Source organism: Strigops habroptila, chromosome 5 (assembly GCF_004027225.2).
Source record: "Strigops habroptila isolate Jane chromosome 5, bStrHab1.2.pri, whole genome shotgun sequence".
NCBI lineage: Eukaryota > Metazoa > Chordata > Aves > Psittaciformes > Psittacidae > Strigops > Strigops habroptila.
In genome coordinates this window covers 8,336,828-8,359,619 of record NC_044281.2, presented here as the reverse complement: position 1 = coordinate 8,359,619, position 22,792 = coordinate 8,336,828, and the positions used below count along the sequence as shown (strand labels likewise).

General features: G+C 37.5%; 1 protein-coding gene across 8 annotated transcripts in view; it reads right to left on the bottom strand.

Annotated features, from left to right (window-relative positions):
* Positions 1-509: 509 nt before the first annotated feature.
* PMS1 (PMS1 homolog 1, mismatch repair system component) overlaps positions 510-22,792 on the bottom strand; it is a 46,783-nt gene continuing 24,500 nt past the window's right edge. For 3 of the 8 annotated variants that reach the window (XM_030485519.1, XM_030485518.1, XM_030485521.1), the window contains 7 exons: positions 21,581-21,703; positions 19,806-19,949; positions 17,562-18,457; positions 11,929-12,384; positions 11,256-11,386; positions 3,089-3,249; positions 510-928 (listed from right to left, as the gene is read on the bottom strand). In XM_030485519.1, coding sequence (XP_030341379.1) covers positions 737-928; positions 3,089-3,249; positions 11,256-11,386; positions 11,929-12,384; positions 17,562-18,457; positions 19,806-19,949; positions 21,581-21,703 — 2,103 coding nt within the window. In that variant the 3' untranslated portion in view covers positions 510-736. Of the gene's footprint in view, positions 929-3,088; positions 3,250-11,255; positions 11,387-11,928; positions 12,385-17,561; positions 18,458-19,179; positions 19,272-19,805; positions 19,950-21,580; positions 21,704-22,792 lie in introns of those variants that run through there. The other 5 variants (XM_030485520.1, XM_030485523.1, XM_030485524.1 and 2 more) reach the window with 5 other exon arrangements.

The window sequence follows — 22,792 nt, the reverse complement described above, 5'->3', positions numbered from 1 at the left end:
CCGCCATAGAAGTGTTAACTATAATAACTGCATATGGCAATGCTACATTTAAATCATAGAATCAACAGAATCATAGGATAGTTTGGGTTGGAAGGGACCTTAAAGATCATCTAGTTCCAGCCCCCCTGCCATGGGCAGGGACACCTTCCACTAGAGCAGGTTGCTCCAAGCCCCTGTGTCCAACCTGGCCTTGAACACTGCCAGGGATGGGGCAGCCACAGCTTCTCTGGGCAACCTGTGCCAGTGCCTCAGCACCCTCACAGCAGGGAATTTCTTCCCAATATCTAATCTAAATCTACCCTCTTTCAGTTTAAAGCCATTCCTCCTTGTCCTGTCACAATATCTACAGCTACCTGGCATTCCTTTGAAAATTAACATCTCACATTCTCAGTATAATGAACTTTGCCAGGCTCTGTCGAAACCAATTTCTAAACACTTCACATCTAAAAAATTGTGACATACTGGCATTTTCTGAACCTGCAGCAATAAGAAAAGAATCAAACCCATTAAGAACGCTTCTTTAATAAATTCCTTTTAAAAATAGTGGTGAGTTGTTTCTCTACAGTATTTATTTCCAGTTTTCAAGTAGCATTTGAATTTAAATAAAAGTCTCTAGAAGACAAACATATGATAATGAAAAGTCATTATACAAAAGCTCTGTACAAAACATACTGAAATTACACAGTAATGAAGAAAATTAAGCAAGAGAAATATGACCCCAAACAAAATGTTCCATTTACTGAATAATTTCCATGGAGTTGTGGTTGTCAACTTCTGGAATATCTGTTAAGTGATGAAAGAAAGGACGACCATGAACACAGCCTTTATTTTCCTTTCCAAGCTGTTGCTTCATCCTGTAAATTGTGTTTTGTACATCTTCTTTTGACAAATGTAAGGGCAGCTGCCGAGCTAAACGTACTGCTTCTCCCTGTGGAAAGGAAAAACAAAACCAAAATCCCAAGAGTTTTAAAGTACTACTTTTTAACATGTTAACCTGGAGCTACCAGAAAGCAGGAATTAAGCACTCACAGTTAAAGGCCGCCGTTTTTTTTCTTGCTGATAAATATTCTGAATCCCAGAAACCCAAATGTAACTCCCAACATATCTTATTGGTCATTTCATGACAGTTCTACAATGGAGTCACACACAGTAAGTCTCCTGGTCATGCCTGCACTCTTTCTTTTAGGGTCCACTTTTGCAAGATGCTTTGTGTTTCTGAATATCTTACTTCTTGTTGGCACCAGTATCTGCTGAAGATGTTTACCAGTTCACAAGACACATTTTAGAATTAACATGAAGTCAGTCAGCTAAATAAAGTTTTAAAAACGCTATAGTGAAATTGTAGATTAATGTTGTATTAACAGCTGTCTATTGCATCCGGCTATCTCTCAATACTAGAAAGCAGAAGTGACTGCTAAACACAATTACTGAAGTATCTATCCTCAAAGAATCAAGCAACTTCAAAAAGAAATTGTCACGTTTTTTTGTTTCCTCCTCCAAGATAGGCCTTCCTGCTATTGCTGTCTCTTCTGTACTTGAGTAATGCTGCCTAGACAGAAATGGATGTGGCACACAATCTCCCCTCATGTGGTACAAACCTGAAGCAGTGTTCATAACATTTTAATCTGAATCTTATTTTGTTTGTCTAGGATTTCCAAGTTTATAACCAAGTTTGTAAGTTGATCACTGAGTTACAAACCATTCCTGTCTCAACACTTAACTCATCCCTTCTTTAAGCTTGTTTCATGAAGGCACAAGAATGGTTCAGTAGTACACAACAGAATCACTTGCTCCAAAGGCAGCTGTAAACTTACTGTCCCAAAAAGACAGGGAAAGATTTGTGTAATAAATATTTAAAAGATAAAGCACATATTCTGTGTAAATGACTAGTCTCCATTTTGAAGGAAAGCATGTTAGCGAACGCATAAGTAAGAAGAGACTTAACATATATTTTGGTAACCTTTCCGAACAGAGATCTTAAGAATTAGGATTAAAGATAGCATTAGTGAAACATCTAGATAAGAAGTGATAGAAAACGACTATTGTTAGTTACTCCAGTTTTAACTAGTACCACATATATTAGTTATCTCTGAAACTTCACTCTATTATTGTCTCTGGATGGATGATTTTATCTATTTGCATATCAAATATTAACAAGAATCATTCCAGTTCCAACTGTTGCATAGTAACTCCTGCAAGAAAACAGATTAAAGATTCTTTTACTCAAGCACCCTATTTCTGGTAATTAATAATGCTGGCTGCTTGTGCAGAATAAACACATGGTGTACTCTGTCGGTGCACTACAGAATTTAGTCACTATTGCATCAGAGTGGACTTACAAGACTGTTGGTTGTCAGTATGTGCTTCCTTTAACTGCAGAAGTTATTTGTGTTAACTAAACACAAGCATTTGCAGAGGCATATGGGCTTCATTGTATGTGAGACTTCATTTTTAGTTCAATGTCTTAACACGAGTGATAGCTTGCTTTTCTGGCAAAAAAAAAAAAGTTTCCATTTGTCTATCGTCTTTGCCATTTCTTTGAAAGAATCATAGGAATTTTTCTTCTTTAAGTGAAAATTGTGTACTTTGATTTTCATGATGTGCATCTCATTGAGGTTTACATGAAAATTAAGCTTCAATTTGCACCTACTTTTCATAAACTATTACTTTAAATTACCTATAACTTCTTCATAGATTTACTTACAATGGAGTTAAATCTTGATGGACTGTTCTGGATTCAACTCCCTTCTAGACTTTGTAAAGCAATTTTATGATAGTTCTGTATTCTAACATGGAGGAATGTCTTTCTAGTCTGAAAAGTGCCTACATAGAAACACTTTGTGAACATGAGCTTTCAGCATGTATTGTATCACATTGGACAACTGCTTCTGGATGCGTCTGATGGAAGTATTTTGGCAAGCAATGCAGGATCCACACATCCCAGAGAGGATATGATATTCTTTTCAGAAGTAACTTCTGTTTAGAACAGAACTACATTAATTAAAACAGAAAGCTGCAGAAAGATTTTCAGGCTGTTTAAGGATTTACTATTAGCTGGCCAATACTTAGAAGCAAACTTCTGTCTTACCTCCAAGTAATTCATCACTTTGAGGGGTCTACATTCATACACTTCCTTTGCATTTCCATTAACTACTGCATTCAGAATTTCTTTCAAATCAGAAATACCATAATATGGCAGACAATTTGCCATCCCTTCTATTTCCAGATGACTTTCTGTAGCTGAAGCACCTGAAAATACAAAACCAAAACAGTAATTTATGCACTGCTTTCATTTCTATTCTGGAGTAATTCAGAGAAAATTAAATGATGTAAAATCACTTAGTAAATTAGTCTCACAAATCAAATACAATTAGGAAACTTAGGAAATTGAAGTAGAAGCTAGTAATAAAATAGAATTTAATTTGAAAAAAACAAAACAGAGTGTTGGCATTATTTCCTATGTAATTGGTTTTAACATCTGTAGAGTTCAAATGTTACAATAACAAATTCAGCTTCTACTGAAACAAAAAGTAGTTTTTTCTCCTACCACAGCAGAGGAAGAACTCAAGCCATATAACTAAAGGCTCTGTGACAGGCTTCATACTATCATTCATATGACACCTGCTGCAGCAGGTACCACTCTGAATATGAATGATGAATAAAACATTTAAACAACCTTCAAAACAAACTATCTGTTAAACCTTTGAGGTGTAAGAGATTTCAGTTCTTATTCACACTACGTGCAAAGAATTTGAACGTAGTTGCTACTTTACAGTTAATTTTCCTTCCACTCCCAGTCAGAAGCAAGTTCTGTAGAGGTCAGGCTCACATATTCTTGTACAGTCCTTCAGAGCTGCTTCTCTCATCCGTGCTAGGTGCACAGAAATCCCAACCAAACCCACATGGCCACCTTCCCTTTTCTTCCACTACAAGTCACAAGGTAAGGATGGAAGAATACAATTCATAACGAAAACAAATCCACTCTTGTGTAATGGTTCCAGGTAGGATAAATTACGTTCAGTCTGAGTCACTAATGGTTTTGGCATAGTCAAAAGAGCTGGAGACAAATAGATTGCTACAAAGTGGATTAAACTAAGAAACTCTGATAAGGGATCATGCAGGTTCCTAATCCAAACAACATGACAGATTTCAGAAGCGAGAGAAATATATATGCAATTTAAGTCACCACAATATACTTTCATTAGCCAGTAGGAGGAGGTTGTTATCCATGACTAGACACTGCTTATTTGACAGTCATTAAACAAATGTTACAAAGACTGTGCAGGTTGTAAATTTTTCTAAATATGGGGGTGTCACCGGGTAAATAACACTGTTGGGCCTTTTTACGCTTCATGGCAAGAGATACTTTGACCAGAACAGGAATTTGATATAGGGAACCACCCCACCCCCCAAAATCACATAACCTCCTTCCAGTTATATATTTAACACTGCTTTAGATTTGAAACTTTATTTCCTTTTTCACCCAGCATTGTCTTAGGCCTCTTTTCCAAGCTGTCTTTCCCTAATCGTGGCCAGCAAACCCAGACATTTTTTATGTACTGCTGTAAGCCTGTGATCAGATTCAGCTTAAAGCAAAATGTTAAACTATGTGAAAGTTCGCCAGTTATTAAAGGTGAGATAAGATGATGTGCTTTGCCAATATTTCCCCATGGGAAAGGCTGCCAGTAAAGAGACAGGAGCAAAAAATAAAGTCTGGTTTTCATCTTCTTCGCTCTTTCGCTTCATTTTTATCTTAATTTTGCTTTAATGAAAGACTAGATTTGAATAACAATCACAGGACAGTTGATTACGCTGCTTTCTCTCTAAAATGAGAACTCAATCTACTCAACAAGCTTTCAATAATTACCTCTCTGTGTGCTAGCAAAGACAGGAAGCAAAATTTCATTAAGTTTCAAGTACTAAGATTTTCAGTTTAAAAACTTGTATTGCCAGTGCATCCTCTGAAAATTTCATGACAGTAAGGTTCTGGATTTGCAAAACTCCCCTCTTTCTCCCTCCACCAATCCAATAAACCAATCATACCTGGGTACAGCTTGCTACCAAGACTGTTACTTCTTGATACTCTTCAGTTTTACAAATAGCAATTTTCCTGTCTGCAAATTTTGACAGCCAAATTTGACTTCACCATTATTTTGAAAGACAAAGGGGGATTTAAAGAGCCTAAGATAAGAACAAAACATAAAAATCCTGGCTAAGAGAAGTTTTCTTCTTTGGTATTTCTATTTGCGTGTAATTCTCCTTTTCTGCTTAGATTCTTTAGACTGCAAATTAGCCCATTGCACGCTGATGAACATATATTTATCTCTGCAAGTCTTTGCAGGAATTCTGATATTGGCAACATTTGATGATATAAGCAGATGTCCAAGCCTCAGTGTACTTGTAAATTTTTGATAAAATATACTTTAAGATTTTTGAGTATTCAAACAGCAGTCTTCAAGCAGTTTCCATGGTAGTGTCTATGAAATGCTTTGCAACTTCCAAGGAAAATATCTCCGTGAACAAATAAACTATCTTTCAATCGACTAAAAATGTGGATTTCTCATTGCTACAAATTTCCCCTTTCTCTTTCCAAACAAAGCATTCACAATCATCTTTGGATAATTCCTTCTTGATGGCCAGGAAAAACTGTTCTCTTCCAGCTGCCACCTAGATTAGGTGATATTATAAGACTATCTTCCAGTCTATAGTCAAAATCAAACTGAAATTAAGTAGCAGCATGACTTTCCACTGTCAGTTACAAGAGTCGAAGCAGCTTACACTACCACGGAAGAGGGGTTATTTACCTATTACAGGTCTTTAAGGCCTAAGCACATTCTTTGCGTATACATATGTTGGATACACGTATTCTATCAGGTAGACAATTCTACCCTAAAAGCCTGCCTTGGAGCATTGCCCAAGGCCCACCATTGTTACAAAACCAGGTAAGACGTGTTCCTTGCTCTCAGTTCCTTTCTAGACAAGAATTCACATCTCTCTCTAGGACTTTCACAAAGGCAGACAGATGTGCAGGGAAGGTACATATAACAAACACATCTTAAGAAGAACTGGACAGAAAGTAATCCATCTTACTTCTTGAAATGCTCTCTGTACGTAGGGGTCATTGCAAGCTATATCCACCAAACAAATGCCTGGCAGATCCAAGAACACTGAGTTAAGTAAAAGCAAACAGACTGCTTTCCCAAAGGTAGCATCACTTGAAGCCTCAGTAATGCCAGAACATGAGGGGGTGGGAGGGCAGCAAAGACAGATTGGAGCTCAGCGTCACAGCTTCGCAAATCACAACAACTGGCACGTTCCACAAAGAAACCATTGATTTTGCCAGACATACTTACAGCAAGAAGCATTTTCTGAGCTGTTTCACAACATGTTTTTCACTGTCAGCTATCCAGAGAAATAGCTAGTTGAAAACTTCTTAGATGCTGAGGAATCAATATAAAGAGAAAAAACGAGACATTACAAAAGAACTCGGTCTACCAAAACAAGAAGATAGGGCACATCCAAGATCCAGGATCAACTGGAACAGCTTTGGCTGCAGTCATACAGAGTCTTTGAACAACATGGAGCAAAGGTGAACTACACTCCTGTCTTACAAGAAGAGAGCATTCAAAGGACAGGCTTATCCTCAAATGAAACAATAGGAAGCAAGGCCTGAAACTCTTGTGCTCTTGTAAAAGTAACTATCCGAAGTTATTTGTGAAAAAGGAAAACACTGCCAGAAGTTCAAAGTTTTTCCACTGAAATAACAGAACAAGAACAAAACTCCATGCAGAATTGAGTCCCTGGTAGGAAGAAAAGATCTAATTAGACCTTTCAAAAACCTACTAGGAGTAGTGTATCTGGTGTCACATTGTGCCATGCTGTTCAGAGGGAGGCATGTTCCGTGCTGCGCTGGTGAGAAAAGACGCCTGGTAGGTTATTAGAGTAATTAAAGGTCAGAACCACTCCACTAGCTAAAAGGTCTTTGCCATTAAAGAGTATAGTTGTATTTCTATGAACGCCAAGCACTGCAAGGGAGTAAGATTCAATTTCCAAGTATTAATCCCAAGTTGTGCCAAATTTAGTGCAGGACTAATTATTTTTTCTTTTAATCCTATGATGGAAGTTGTCCCTTACAGACCAGTCATCCAAATAAGGAAAAACCAATATTATGTGGTGGTTGGTTTGGGGTTTTTTTTTAGTGAGAAAGAACCAGGATCCTCTGTGCCATAAGTTGCCAAAAGGTAGGAATTTAACCTATGAAGAAACATCTTTAACAAAAAGACCAGTTGAGGTGCAAGCCCAATGCAACAAGGGAATTACCAAAGACACCTTCCAAATTAAGGCAGCTGTTCAGATTTTCTTGTTTTTAAGCAGTCAGTCCTGTAAAACATTCCCCACACCAAGAGGAAGTAAGGAATGAATCTAGAGTCCAATATTCATTACACTTATCTAGGAAACAGCCCCAGTGAGGTGCTCAATACCAAAGCAAGAGGTCTTGCATTCCAAATTAATATCTGAGACTCAATACATGATAATGGGCAGCAACACTCTTTCCTTTTCCAAAAGGAAGGGTCCTCCTTTTTGGCAGAATATGTGTTGAGACTTAAATAACCAATGCTACCTAGTAGGCTGGCAGTCCTCTCCAGAGATCACTATGGGTCAAGGAAAGCCTCTTCTTCTGCAGCCAAAGCTGCTAAATATCAAATTGGCGCAGCTAAATTTCCTTTATTCTTGTTTTGGAAGGTATCTTAGAGCCACTGATGGCATACCAGACTTATCCACATGGATCAATAGATAGTCTTGTTATTTTGCAAGAAGAAATTACTAAAATACCCCTTTCACATTCAAATTCAAAGCTAAAGAAATGGAACCTTTGCTTGTGACATAAAAGAGGATGTCTCTGTCAGAAAAAGGAAATATTCTACTACTACAGAAAATAGAACTCTTAACCAGGATGAAAAAGGAAGCCATGCACTATTAATCAACCAGCAGTAAGAAAGGGACATCTGATCATATCAAGGTTGAGGTCTCCAAGGAAAGTATAGACCTTCAAATATTCTACAGTGGAACCTGACAGCAAGAAAAAGTTGACAGTTCAGTTGAGAAACAGCAAATATTAAGACTGATCCAATTCACACCCAAAAATGAGAAAGATTACTTGTAAAGGTACATGCACAGAGAATAGGGTTCAGGTATGCTCCTATGGATGTCGCTAAGATGAAAGTCTCTAGCTACCGTGGGTTAAGTGCATGTTTGTATTCTTGACACCTCTCTACAAGCCATGCCAAGTCGCAACCCCTGTTCCCAAAAGTTAACAATATTCGTAAAGAAACAAAACTTTTCTGAGGCAACCTCTAGTTCAACATCGGAATGCCTCCCTTTCGGGCTTTGCCTGAGTTTCAAATAAGCCACAAAAATAGACTGAATTCAGACAGCAAACAATGACAAAATGTTTCTATAAGGATACTGAAAAATGTTTCATAAGACAAACCTGTCCTCTCAAAGTTGAGAAATCCTATGGAATACTTAGGTGTAAATGGGACAAATCACTCCTGGTCACTTTACATAAATATTACATAACAAGAATCTGTAAATTAAAGAACCTGACTGCACAGTGAAATTCCCAGAGAAGGACACATAACAAGTGTTGGTAATTAATACCTGTGTTTCTAAAAATCAGTTTTAATAAGTATTTGTGGCAGATAGTAGTGTATATGCAGAAGGCAGCATATTTCAGTGATGAGTTTAAGAAAAAAAAAAAGAGGGACTGATGAAGTATTGAGTAAAAGTCCTTGGGTCCGTTGGAAAAAAGGCTGTGAGAAATTCCATTTGTTTGCCGGTATTTCTAGCTTCATCTGCAGTGGTATGCTCTTTTAATAAGAGAGGCTGTAACTGCTATAATGTCATCAGCAGAAGCTTATAAACATGACTGACAAGCCTCAGATGTTACTAACATTTCATTCAAATAGTTAAAATATAAGACTGGGACAAAGAACTGAATCAGATTCCCATTCTTCATCTGGGTTATCCTTATGGATCAAGTCCACGACCATGGTTTGTCTAACTGTATAGTGCATATAAAGCACTTTTACTTCCACTAACTGTAAACCAAATGAGAACACTTTCCCCACAAGATTTCATTTCCCTAATTTTACATACTTCAGAGCACAGGTTTGGAAGATGGTTATAATTCCCAGTTACTTATTGAGTCTCTTGCTGTTACGTTGCAAAATTCTGCTCTTGAACTAATCAAGCTATCTTAAAACTCATTTCCCCATCTTGTGCTGGTTTTGGCTGAGATTATTTTCTTCATAGTAGCTAGAATGGGGCTATGTGTGGATTTGTGCTGGAAACAGTGTTGATAACACAGGGATGTTTTAGTTATTGCTGAGTAGAGCTTACACAGAGCCAAGGCCTTTTCTGCTTCTCACCCCACCCCAGCAGTGAGCAGGATGGGGGGCACAAGGAGCCGGGAGGGGATACCGCCGGGACAGATGACCCCAACTGACCAAAGGGATATTCCATACTATATGGGGTCATGCTCAGCATATAGAGCTGGGGGAAGAAGAAGGAAGGGGGTGATGTTTGGACTGATGGCATTTGTCTTCCCAAGTAACCATTACACATGATGGAGCCCTGCTTGCCTGGGGATGGCTGAACCCCTCCCTGACCATGGGAAGTGGGGAATGAAGTCCTTGTTCCGCTTTGCTTGTGAGCATGGCTCTTGCTTTACATATTAAACTGTCTTTACCTCAACCCATGAGTTTTCTCACTTTTACTCTTCAGATCCTCTCCTTCATCCCACCCAAGGGGAAGAGAGTGAGTTGCTGTGTGGAGCTTAGTTGCTGGCTGGGGTTAAACCACAACACACCTCCAGTACCACAAGATCAATTAACAACTCTCCTCCATTGTTGCCTAGAAACTCTCTTCAAACTTTCACATTCACTTTATTCACACCCAGTTTACATTAACTAGATTTTGAGCAAACTTACAACATCAGGAGGTGGGAAAAAAAGTAGTACATGAGCAAAAATGCTAAGCAACAATTCCTTTTTCCCATATTTGTCTAGAGACGTATCATAGACCTCCTCAGCTTTTGATTTGCTAGGCTGAATAAAACTTTCAAGAACTGCCTCTTATAATATGTGCTTTATTCCCCTAATCATTCAATCCAAGCTTACCATGAACACCTCTTCTACAAAGTCTGTTATTTATATGGGGATTTAGCCAGTCAGAAAGAAGTTGCCTTGTTTTTGCTGTGCATGATTTAGCAAAGAAAACAGCTTAGGCTCTGTGCTTCTCAAGAGCCAGCCACCAAGTGAAGAAGTTGCTCTACATCCCATTTTTGTACCTACCCTTAAAAGATCCCATATGTTACAGTACATCTGTCATCACTGTACATATGTGGGGATCTATAACACATGAAGCTATAGCATTTCTAACAGCTCTTATAGTGAATCTTTCCTCTGAGCTGTCAGCTAGGTACTGCCCCCAAAGACACTTGCTTTTCTTGGAATTCTGCTAGAGAAACCCTTATCTGCAGAACTGACACTGGGTGGGTTGCCCCTGGGTTTCCAACAGCATCCCTATAAATCATTCTTCTGGAAAACGTATACACATTTGCTCTCTCTTGCTGAGGTATATGAAACATTTATCCTGTGATGAATGTAGAAGCACTGAGAAGTAGGCTGTCTCAAAATAAAGCTCAGGTTGAACCCTATCAAATCTTGTCTTTACCGGCCTTTTTGGGCTCTGGGTTTCATGTCTGATATGAAAATAAGTCAATGACCAGATCCAGGTCCTTACTGGACCTCCTCAACTGCTCAAAGCAGAGTAGTGGTCACATAAAGCACATACTTGCAGAAGCTTCTGTGAGTATCACCTTGGAAGCAGCTGCTAAGACTAAAGAATTCTCATCAGTTTAATTTAAATTCTGTGAGAATGGCAATTAAGGATATCAGCATCCAGCATTTTGAGAAAAGAAGAAAAAATAAAAGTCAGGAAAACATGGATTTTAGAGCATTCTTTGAAATACTATTAAAGTTTTCTGTTCAGTTATCAGTTTCCATTACTCAGTGTTCTATAAAGAATACATTCTTTGCCAAGTAATAAAATCTCAATGTCAATAAAAGCAGGATGTTAGTGCTTTAAATGATAAGGTGATGTAGAATGTCATGACCTACATTAACAATCACTTAAATCCTTAAATCAGAAGAAACAAGCCCCAATATAACTGAAAGATTTTAAAAGCATACCTTCTATCACTTTTATCTGGAACCCATTTGCTACAAGCCTTGGATCTGATAAATAAGCCGATCCATTGAAATTGGGGTAATCCTTCTGCATTTTATAAAGAGCAGCCATGTACTGAGATCCACCAATCAGACTGGAAAAAAAAATAAAATAAAAATCCCCAAAGTATTACAAACCAAAATATGAAAATTAAAACTCTGAGAAAAATACAGCAAAAAAAGTAATAAAGTGGTGAGGAGCGATCAAGATTTTAAAGAGTATTCTGAGAAAGAAATTTGTTTAAAGGAACAAAATCACAAGTATTCAAGTATCTTAAAGAGTGATCAAGTTTAGGCATACAATACTAATTACATCAGCTATTCCCTAGTCCATGAGGGAAAGTTAGCTACACTGAAGTCGTGAAAATGTGGAGCATTTAATTTTTCTCTCGGGGAAGAAATCTGTCTTCACTGCATTACTGATAAACTGGTCAAAACTCATTTCAACTGGAGTATGACCAGGCCTGCTCACTACTGTAAGGTAAAACTATACAGGATGTAAAAGTCTGTTCTTACAGATAAAGGAATGTACAAATAATCACAGAATTAGCAAACAGGGCCTTACCAGAATTTACTGTAAATAATTACCAAACAAAACTTGAAATAACATACAAATTTTTGCTCAGTTGTACTATACCTGTCTGTTAACACAATTGGCTTGTCCAGTTTCTCTACTGGAAGCTTATGATTCATGAGTAATCTTTTACGTAGCAGGGCTTCTTCTAATCTGTATGGATTCAGTAACTTCAGCTTTTTTTCAGTAGCAAATATCCAGACATCAGGAAAACTTCGATGACGGATCAGGAAAAGCTCATGTTCATTTGAATAGTTTTTCTCATGTCTCGGATGCTGATGTCTACAGGAACTCAGAGAAAACGGCACTGTCACAATTTTCATAGACTCTTCGGGTTTCCGCTTCTTTTCAATTTGAGCATGAAATATCTTGTCAAGCTTCGGCTGGTCGGATAGGGAAGTCTTCAGCTTGGGTTTCTGTTTTTCTGCCTCCTTTGTTGGCCGGTGTGCTTTCTGTGCCATAGCTTTCTTGACCTCTCTGTTGTATCGTTCCAGGTCTTTAGCAGCTTTTATTTCATAACTTCAAAGAGAAAACAAACCAGTAGTATAATCAGATTAAAAATCCCAACCCCCAGCTGCTAACAAACTAAAACAAAAGGCAAGGCAACCATTTCAACGGACATGAGCAATGTCCATAGTTCATTCAAGTAGCCACATCAATGTGCTTTCCACTACAATGGAAGAAAGAAGGGTAGAGGGGACTGTGCCCATATTACATTACCCTCTGAAGACGATGAGTTGGAAATTTTCCTTCATCATGACAGCCAGCAAAACCTGAATTACAGAAGGGGGAGGAGCAGACTGCCTCATATAAAGAGCTACAGCAAGTTGCTTTTGACCTCAGTCCCAAAGACTCTGTTTAACCCTAATTCACACTCATACAAATAGTTTTGGAAGTAGTTTTGTCGCAAAGTCATACAAGCTTCTAGAGCTCTACAGATTTCAAGGGAAGTCCATGCGGTTAGGTAGGAGTCTGCAGCCTAACTTCATAAGCCTCAGGCTTTACTTAATACGAAGAAGTACGCTTGATTTCAAATGGCCTAAAATTACCCACATAAATAAAAAGTGTGAGAATAAAGAATAGAAATGACTGTCACAGAATTCTGTAAGTAACAGACTTACATTTTTCAAAAAGTATTCAATAATGAACTACTCCTAAATGCTGTCTAAATGGTTAAAACATTATTACATACTAAATCTCTACAACATGAATGGATTCTTAATGAGTTTACAAATGTCAGGAAGAGAACTAAACTTTTATACATTTCAGGTTTATGCTTGCCTATTGCATATGAATCTTTCTTTTTTGAAGGCCAAAAAGATGATTTGCTGAACTCCCCCTTTTTGCCCTTATTTGATATTCTAAATTCTAGTAGGTAATTCAAACAAGTCCAAACATCAAGAAAAAAAGCAGTACTATCATATGTAAGTATTAGAAATAAGTATTTTAGCTGGCCATATTTATTTATTGCTACTTGCTGGAACAGTTTGATTCAATTATGTGTATGCATGCTGGAAAATTAAGGTCAACAAAAAGGTCACCATTTGCAATTAATTATGATGTGCTAGCATTCACATATGGTACCAATATTTAGTTAACTAAAAAAGTCAGCTTAAATAGTTTCTTGCAATAAATCATGTCCGAGAAAATATGGAGTGAACGTTAAGATAAAAAACATCTGCTCCCTTTAAAATGAATGGATGAAATCACTTGAACAGCATTTTTTTTTTTTTTTTTAATCTCAAATACATTTGTAGCTTTGACCAGATCAATAAATACTTTGTTCTGAACAGACCCAACCGTAACGCAGCGGAAAACTATGAGAACTGACCTTTGAGTGGCACACCGATAATCCAAAACAAAAGCACCTCCAAAGAAAGCCCAACTCGCCTGACATTTTAGACTACCATCAGAAAAATTCTAGCCTTACGAGCTTTGATTGTGAGTTTTGCAAATTCATATACATCACGATCAGTGATTTGCTCAGCATCAAAGACAACAGCAGGTGTACAAACTACAAGGGAACACCTTTGCTTTTTCAAAAATCCTTCCGCAGGGGCAAGTATAATCAAGAAGTGCTACAAGAACAGTTTCTTCTCTGCTTTGTGAATTCAGGATCCTTTCCTGAAGCTACAAAACCTAAAGCCAAGGAAATTTGCAAAACTGGGCGTAAGGAGGGAGTGGAAAACCAGAATGAAGTCTAGTTTTAACGGCAGCTTTGGTTTAACTAGAAAAATGGATCCACAATGTATTATTTTCCCCTTGCATTTTAAACCCAAATGAAATACTTACCAAATAACAGAAACCTTTTAATATAAGGTGTCTCAGACCTTATGAGACAAATAATCTGAATGTGACTATTTGGAGTAAACTCTGACCAGAAAGAGCCCCTTCTGAGATTCATATGTGCCCAGAATAAAGAGGCATCCCATTCTGAATACAACACATCTCAGCATCAGCCTCTTCACATAATGAAACCAATCAACTCAAGCTGTCATCACAAGTATAATATTCAGCTTCTGTGTTTCCCTGCTTTGTGAAGAGGCAAATAAAAAAATAACAAAACAAAAGTTTTCAATTGCCCATATAAACTTTTCAGTTCACTTCTCAAATGCCCAGGTTTCAGGGGACTAGCACTGTTTTCTAGGAGTGGACAATACGGACCTACTACTATGACTGAACAGATGCTGAGGACAGGCAACAGCATGGAAGGACTGATACCAATTACTAATACCATTATTTGTTATCTGGCAGTATATGAATGGAGATGGCTAGAGATACAATGGATGGCCAATGACTAGATGGTACCACAAAATGATCTCCATCCAAAGGAAACAGAACACGTTAACTGTAAGGTTAAAATACAGTAAAAAATAATTTTTCTGGAATTCCTAAGCAAGCATATTTACCCCAGTGTGAAAGAGTTGCAAATATGCATATACACACAAGCCATGAGATGCATGGAAAGTTTATCAGGCAATAAAAAACTACCACACATGAAGGAGTTACTACTAGCCACTAGTGACTATGTGCACGCTCTTACCTGTCAACAGACAGCAAAGGCCATCATACTACCTGAAATGATGTTTCTCCCAAGGTACAAATAAACTCATGAAGAATAACCTTAGAGTGCTGACAAGGTAATTTGTTAGTCCCACAATAATGTGCGTGTAGTTCTGAACCTTTCCTACATCTTCAGGATAAGTACTACTGCCAATGCCATGGCACTTTGAGGGATTTCTCCCACTCCTACCTGAGCCTGATATGCAAGAAATGTTAAGGTCAAAAACATACGCAAGCTGTATTAAGTCATAGCAGAGCAAGTGCAATAAATTAAATCCTGGCTTTGCAAAGCAGGGGGATATGTGATGCTGCCAACAAAGACATGCATGGAAGCTTTCCTCTTCTATTATAACCTAAAAACCATAACATTTTACATTCCGGTTGAGTAATAAATGCTGGCTTGTTTTGAAAAGGCCATCCTATGTCACTACAAGACATCTGTTGGTTGTACTGCTCCCAAAAGGGATTTAAACTCATTTAGACCTGCTGATGGAACCACAGAGAGAAACAGAGATGCTTAAGCCAAGCGCACCCACTGTAATAAACGTGTGACTTTATCACAGAAGGATGGAGAACTAGAGCCCAGGAAAAGTGGTGCCTTGCCAGCAAGGCTGCATGAAGCTGGGGGTATAGCGTGCTCAGTAGAACTGTGGCACTTTGGCTGCCCTGTTGCATATACATTTGTTGTTACCTCTAGGTGGCCCAATTTATCCAGAGTATCTGATAGGCAAGAGTTTATGTTCTTTGCCAGACGAACCACAGTTCTTGTGGATTGCTGCATTGGAGGGAAAGATGTCTATGCATCTCTTCGTATTTGTTATTTTCTGAGGCAATTTTAAAAGATTTAAAGCAGAAAAGAGGTACACCAACATCGAAATGTATGGAAAAAACAAGTGATTCACTTCAGCATCCACTTGATTCAATCCTATGTATATGGAAAATGCATATAGTATATATAATATGCTGCATTCAATCCTACATATAAGGAAAACTTAATTACCAGAGAGGTCTCCTTCCTGAACTAATACAAAGTTAATCTGCAGGCACACTCTTTAACATAACACTTGTACCAGGAAAGCAACCATGAAATCTGAAAAGCTAAAGCAGAGCAAATTAAAATTTTCTGAAACAGCTGGCAGAACCTTTTGTTTCATTTCATTAAAAGCATGAATATAATTGGAGTAGATTTCTACTATTACATTAATATTTCTGCTAATGCAGAGATGGACAAAACACTTTCTCACATGTATGGTTCTGTGATCACAGCATGTTGCTTGCTTAGCGAGCTTTAAATGAGGTAAATCAGAACCTAGATAAAAAAGGTTTTACTTAACTCTGATACAGCTGGTATTCAGAACAAGGCAGATGTTTTTGAACAAAGTAAAACGTCAAGGAAACCACAGATATATTACCAAGAATTCAATAGGTGTAGATTCTCTTTCTTATCATACTGCTAATCTTCTCTTTCATTAGTGTTAAAATTACACTGCTAGTATAATTTCCTCTTCAGTGGTCTTTCTTAATTCCCTCTCCTTGCTTCCATCACACTAAGAAAACACATTTTCATAACACTTCCACTGAGTTTGTTTTTCAGAACCAAAATTTCATTTCCCAAACTTTCTGCTACAAATCACAGTATGCATTCAAATCATCACATGTAAAACTACTAAAGAACTATTTTCTTCATTTCTGCGATGCCCTACAGTGTTTTACATTTTATAAAATTACAAATAAGATGTCAAAGGTTTGGTGTTTCTTTTTTTTCAACTGTCTTAGAATGTCTCAAAATCTGTTATTCTAATTCATCTTTTACTATAAGTTCCACATAAAATACGACATATACCTAATATCTTAACTGATCGAATCTCCACCCCAAATTAGGCTAAAATACTTCCCTTACTTGCAGATGGATTTCAAAAAAACCAGTGACAATTCGTTTTAGAAAAATATGGAATTCAGCTACTCAGACTGTAATCTAAGAAGAGATTTGGTTCTGACTGAAAGAGATTAAAATTCAAATTGCAGTATCGTTTGAATAGCACTGAAATAGCTGTTTAGGGGAAAAAGAAATTCCTTGTGTCATTCGATTGGGTTTTACAAATACAATTCTGAGGTAGCCTGGGTTGGGACACTTACTGAACTTATAGGAAAGGAATTTACCAAATGTTCAAGTACTAAAGATACTGAAAAAGAATTCTCACTTCGTAACAATAAAAAAGAACTGTGCATTGGAAAAGCTCTGGAGGAACTATACAGTGCCTCATCCATCATCCCACTGGTTTTCATTGACAGTGCATCAGGAGTGATAACATACAGGCAGCCCTTATTAAACAGAAGTTTGCAAGAATCAAACAGTACATTTACTTACCTGTTATCTCTAAATAATAATTCAGCAAAACTGTCCCCACCTAACTGCTGCATGACACAGTGGCAAAACTCAAATCAGCAGTGCACATCTTCACAGAGCAAAATGTGACAACTCACAATACTGACGCTGATCTTAAAAAGTGAAAACCCATTTTCTATTCTATTTTTTAATAAATAACTGGGAAGTTATTTTTTTTGTTAATTCACTACATGTGACTTACTGGTAACTAACAGATACAGAACCAAGTCACCACCTGAAAACTTACTTCCTTTTTTCCTCTTCATTCAAATTATTCCACTGCTCTTCAATTTGCAGCAGAATATCCTCCATGCTGGTCTTTGGGTTATCAGTTATCAATTTTGGACGATATTCTTGAGTGAAAAATCCAATAGCAGACTTTGGTTTCTTTATTATTCTACTACTAATTAAGTCATAAGCTGTCACATGTCCAAATTTATCACTTATCACATTTCTTTTCTCTATGCTTTGATTTGAGATTCGGGGATCACTGCTTTGTTCACTAGTATGTCCATTTTGCTTACTAATTGTTCCTCCAGCTTCAGGAATCAAAATCTTAACAGGTTCTAGGTTGTCTCCTAGAAAGTTTTTAAATCCGCTTCCCATACTCCAACTATCAGCAGAGATTTCAGGTAAGTCTTTAGAGACTAAAGCTTCCCCATTTTTTTCTATTTCGTCAATATTACCAGAACTCAAAAGACACTCATCAGCTTTTTTAGAACTGGGGTCCACGGTAACACTGTTACTTTGAATATCAGTCATATTCTGTCCATTCTGTTCATCCTCACACAATAAATTTAAGGAACTGTCTGGAAAGGCGTCACTCTTAGAAACCTCTTTTTTGTCCCGGCAACTATGTACATTATCACCACAAAACGTCTGATGATTTAAGCAGATCTCCATGTTTTTTCCTGCTTGACAGTTTTGCACATCACTGCTGAATGAAAGGAATGAAGTATGAGCATGTAGATCATCGTTTCCAGATGGTCCCATTTCATTAACAACCACATCTGTTTGTTCTGTTCTATGAACAAACATGTCTTCTGAGGTAACATCTGTTTTATCACTTTCACCAGGGACTGTAGCAGGTAGTGGCCCATACAGTGATTTCAACACGTTTTCAACAGCAAGTATGACAGATTCCTGGGGAAAAAAAAAGAAAGAAAAAAACAAAACGGAAAAGCCACACACACAAGCACACCTGAAAATGTAACTGACAGATATTAAGGATATAGAACAATAAGCAAAGTGATCTTACTCAGAATATTTTTCAAGCAAATCTGGACAGATTATTGCAGTGCAGTTGTTCACACATGCTCAAAAAGACTTTGAACTGGATACCTCAAATACTTTGTGCTAGGTATTCTGCTTCACTGGTTTACTCTGACATCACAAAAACAACTAACTGCTTTCTTTATAACAGGGTACTCACTGCTTAAACCTGCTTAAACTTGCTGACTGCTTAAACTGACTGCTACAGTATCACGTATTCCCACTATCACTATTCCCACCTAATATGGAGTTAGAAACTTATAGTCAAGACAGATGCACCAACAACATCCCTTTTCACATAAGCATGTTTGTGTAGGTGCTTTTATGGTGCATACTTCCAAGACAGCTTTGCACCAAATGATGGAAATGAAAGATTAAAAAAACCCAAACCAAAAAAACACAACCTTTTTTTTGAACGCCAAACGAAAGCTTTTAACTGGATCAAATGTGAGAATGCCATGTTAATTTTCATAAGTGACATTTGACAGGCAGTACTTTTACAAGATTAACACAAATACAAAAACTTTCAGTGAAGAAGATCACCAAAACATACTGGTGTGACTATCTACATTTACTTTGAATAACCACCTTATCTATTTGCCTTCTTAAATTCTGTGGCACTGTTTTTCATATGAAGTGCTCATAAGTGAAAGTGACTTTATGAAAATTTATCACTATACAGCCTCTAAAACACAGGTATATATGGTCTAAATTTCAGGTCTTGATAGCATGAAAAGGATGTCCTGAAACTTAAGTGATGTCAACAACAATTTATACACATAATGGCAAAATACTGCTTTGACCAGAAATCAACTCACCCCCACACTCTCCCTTCATGTACGTGGTGTTTAAAAAGTGATTACTTCATGCAATTATCAAGTTAAGCATGAGTTTTATGTAGGGACACATCATAGTTCCATTTAGCTTCTCTCACTATAAAGCCATCTGAAAACCAAGTGATACACACATATATCTGACAGTGTAAAAATCCTTGACATCAACTAAGAAATGAATTTTGAATAATACTCCGCTTAACATATTCATACTTCTCAAACAAAACGGTCCTGTGATATCCAAGCTATTGTGTAACTAAAGCAAACAAAAAACAATAAAACAACACAAAAATGGGGCACTGCTTACATTCAAACATTTCCATAGTCCCAGAAGCCCTTGTAAGTAAAAGGTCGACAACTCAAAACCAGATTAAATCCTTAGTTACCTTATAATGCAGTAAAACTTGAGTTTTATCAGGTGTTAAATTCACATCCACAGCAGAGGCAGGTACAGTAATATTCAAAAAGAATACAGGATATAAACGAGTACAGTCCTTGCGTGTCACCAGACTGTAGTACTGTCGAATTAACTACAGATTGATTTAATAAAGAGATGTCAGTAAAGGCAATAAAATAGACACAAAAGCACAGAAACAAAATTTGACATTATAAAAGCACAAAAGATTTGTTGGGGCTTTGGTTAGAACCAATTCCAAGACACTAATGGTTGCTGCTTCAACTTTCTGAACGAACGTATTGATCACACTTCGAAGAAAAGATGGTATGTCCAAATTGGACTGCAACTCAAATAACTTACTTCCTTATCAACACAAATACTATTATTTGGTTGGTTGTTTTTTAAATAAAATCTACATATATAGCATGTAACTTCACTGCTGGGTCTTTCAGCCAAACCAGGATTAATTTGGTCTGGTTTTAACCCAATTATACATTTACAGCTTTTTTCAAACTTGTCCTTATTATTTTCTCTATAATCCTCCCAAAAACTCCTCCAAAAGACTACAGAATTATTTAGTTGTTTCAGAATTTTGGTCTTGTTAACCAGAAGGGTCAAATAAAGATCCTTGCATTTCCCTCTAGTATCAGAGATCCTTCCACAGATGTACATCCTGTAGAAAAGAATATATTAACGAGACAAAGAAATCATAAATTGATTGTAAAAACCAAAAAGCCACAGCAGATTAAATTTAAATTTTTTAATTGTTTGAGTATTTTTAATTCTTAAATATTTTTTAAATGACATTAAAATTATTTAAATATTTTCAAGTTACTTTAACCTTAATATTCCCACAGTCTGTCCTCAGCTGGCACTGAACTGTAGTAATAAGAAGTCCACCAGCACTTCTTCCCCATACACTGCACGGAGATAAAAGTGATCTATAGCTTGTTTTCCAAATCCATCAAAACGTGTTCTTACAGATGTATTGTTATCCTCACCTGGTTGGAAAAAAACCCCAACCACCCTCCTCCAAAAAAGAAAAAAAACTGGACATACACACACACACAGAGGCAGTGGAACACCATCATTTGCACTGCTACAAGAACAACCCTACATGAGAATCCCACCTTGAATCTAGGCCTCTGTGTTGTGGTTAACAGTTCTATTGCAGGACTCAAGCTGGGCTTTAAACTCCCAGAATAACCAGGCACATCAAATACTGCATGGAGATGGATTAGCATTATTTAGCACTTAACATACCAACACAGGTTCAGGGTTTACATCTACAAAGCTTTGCTTGCAGCTGAAAACTCTTCACTGACTTCACCTTAAAACCTACATGTACGCTTTGGCATGAATATGATTTTCTTTTCTGGAGAGGGCAAGGATTAGGACAGCAAGGCTGCTCCAAGTGAGGTGTTGTAAGGTTCAGTAGTGTGAGAAACCCAAGAGTATCAAATTCTGCCTGCACAATGCCTAGCTGCAGCCAATGCTGCTGCACTATCACTTTCATTCTTATCCAATGCATACAGAAATTTAAAGGGAAAGTATGTGTATTTGCTTGACATGCCCACAGCAAGAAGTAGACAAAATCAGAACTACTTTTAGAAGAATTCTCTTACAAGAAACTACAACGCTAGTATCTTTGCCTGTAATATTCTAGTTGTGTTAGGTGGGAAAAAGGTTGTAGATTACATAGGTGTCTCTGTCCTCAAAGAAGTAACGTTTCTATTCCTTGAATAAAAAGCTAGAGAATGTTACCTTCAGTATTTCCTTCTGATGAACTGGACGATTATTTATAAAAACAAAACTCCTTTCTGAACTTGAAAGGCTTGTCAAAGAACTGTCTGACTCAGCTTTTGGGAGGAATCCAGAAAGATTTATCTGCAATAATAAAACAAACACAGTGAAAAAGTCTTTCAAACAAGTTTGGGTTTTTTTTAGAGGTGAAATATTAAGAAGAAATTGTATAGGAGTCCAAGTCAAACACATGCATTGCTTCTTGAAAGTTATAATAAAAAAAAAATAAAAGTAATTAAAAAAATAAAGAAGTTGAGAAAGGTGGGGTTATATCTATTTTTCTTGATGAAATTATTGAGAAATTTCCCACTTGGGCTACCAGTTGCACCACATTGCTGTTTGCAGCCAAAGGCTGCAGAGAACAACACTGGCCAGCGTTAGGCTTGCTGACTGTGGGATTTCCAACTTAACCTCTGTACAAGCTAAAGGCAGGCACTGCTGCCCGAGCTGCTGAAGGCAGTTAAGTGCATTACCCCTGTGGGGAAAGCCCAAAACACAGTCCTTCCCTTTCTACATGCAGGGCGCCTTAAATAGCCTGTCACAGGGCATTTATTCAGGGCACCTAAATTTACCTACGCCACCTGTATCCAAATCATCTGACTCTCAAGAGTGCTGAGCACCCACGACCCCAGCAGAACATGGGAGCACACAGCACTGCCAAGCAGCTTCAAAAACTCACACAATTTGAGCACCTACCAAACTCCAAGTTTTCAGATTTTTCTGTGGAGATTCTTCAGCTTAGTTTTTTCAGGTCAAAATGAGGCCGATGACTTGTGCTGCTTGTCCCATCACCTCCCCCTCTCCCCTACCAAGCAACTTTGAAACTGCTGGATCAATTTCAATTCAATCTGATGAAGAAGCAGAAATCCCAAAGATATCAGATTTCCACAATTTCTGTGATAACTGACAGCTGTTTGGAGAGCCTCAAGATAATGACCTTACTGAGGGAAAGGCAATTGTAACTTTTCAAGAGCCAGGACCCATCAACATGTAAGAACTAGTGTTTCAACCAGCCGACATATTGCCCCACATACCGTCCCACTGCCACTTGCCCCAACTAATAGGTGAAGGAATACTGGAGCATTGTGAGGATGGAGATTTCGGAGATATGGGAAAGACTGTAGAATGTTCTGGTAGCAGGGCGGATCACTGCACACAGAAATCAGACCTTGT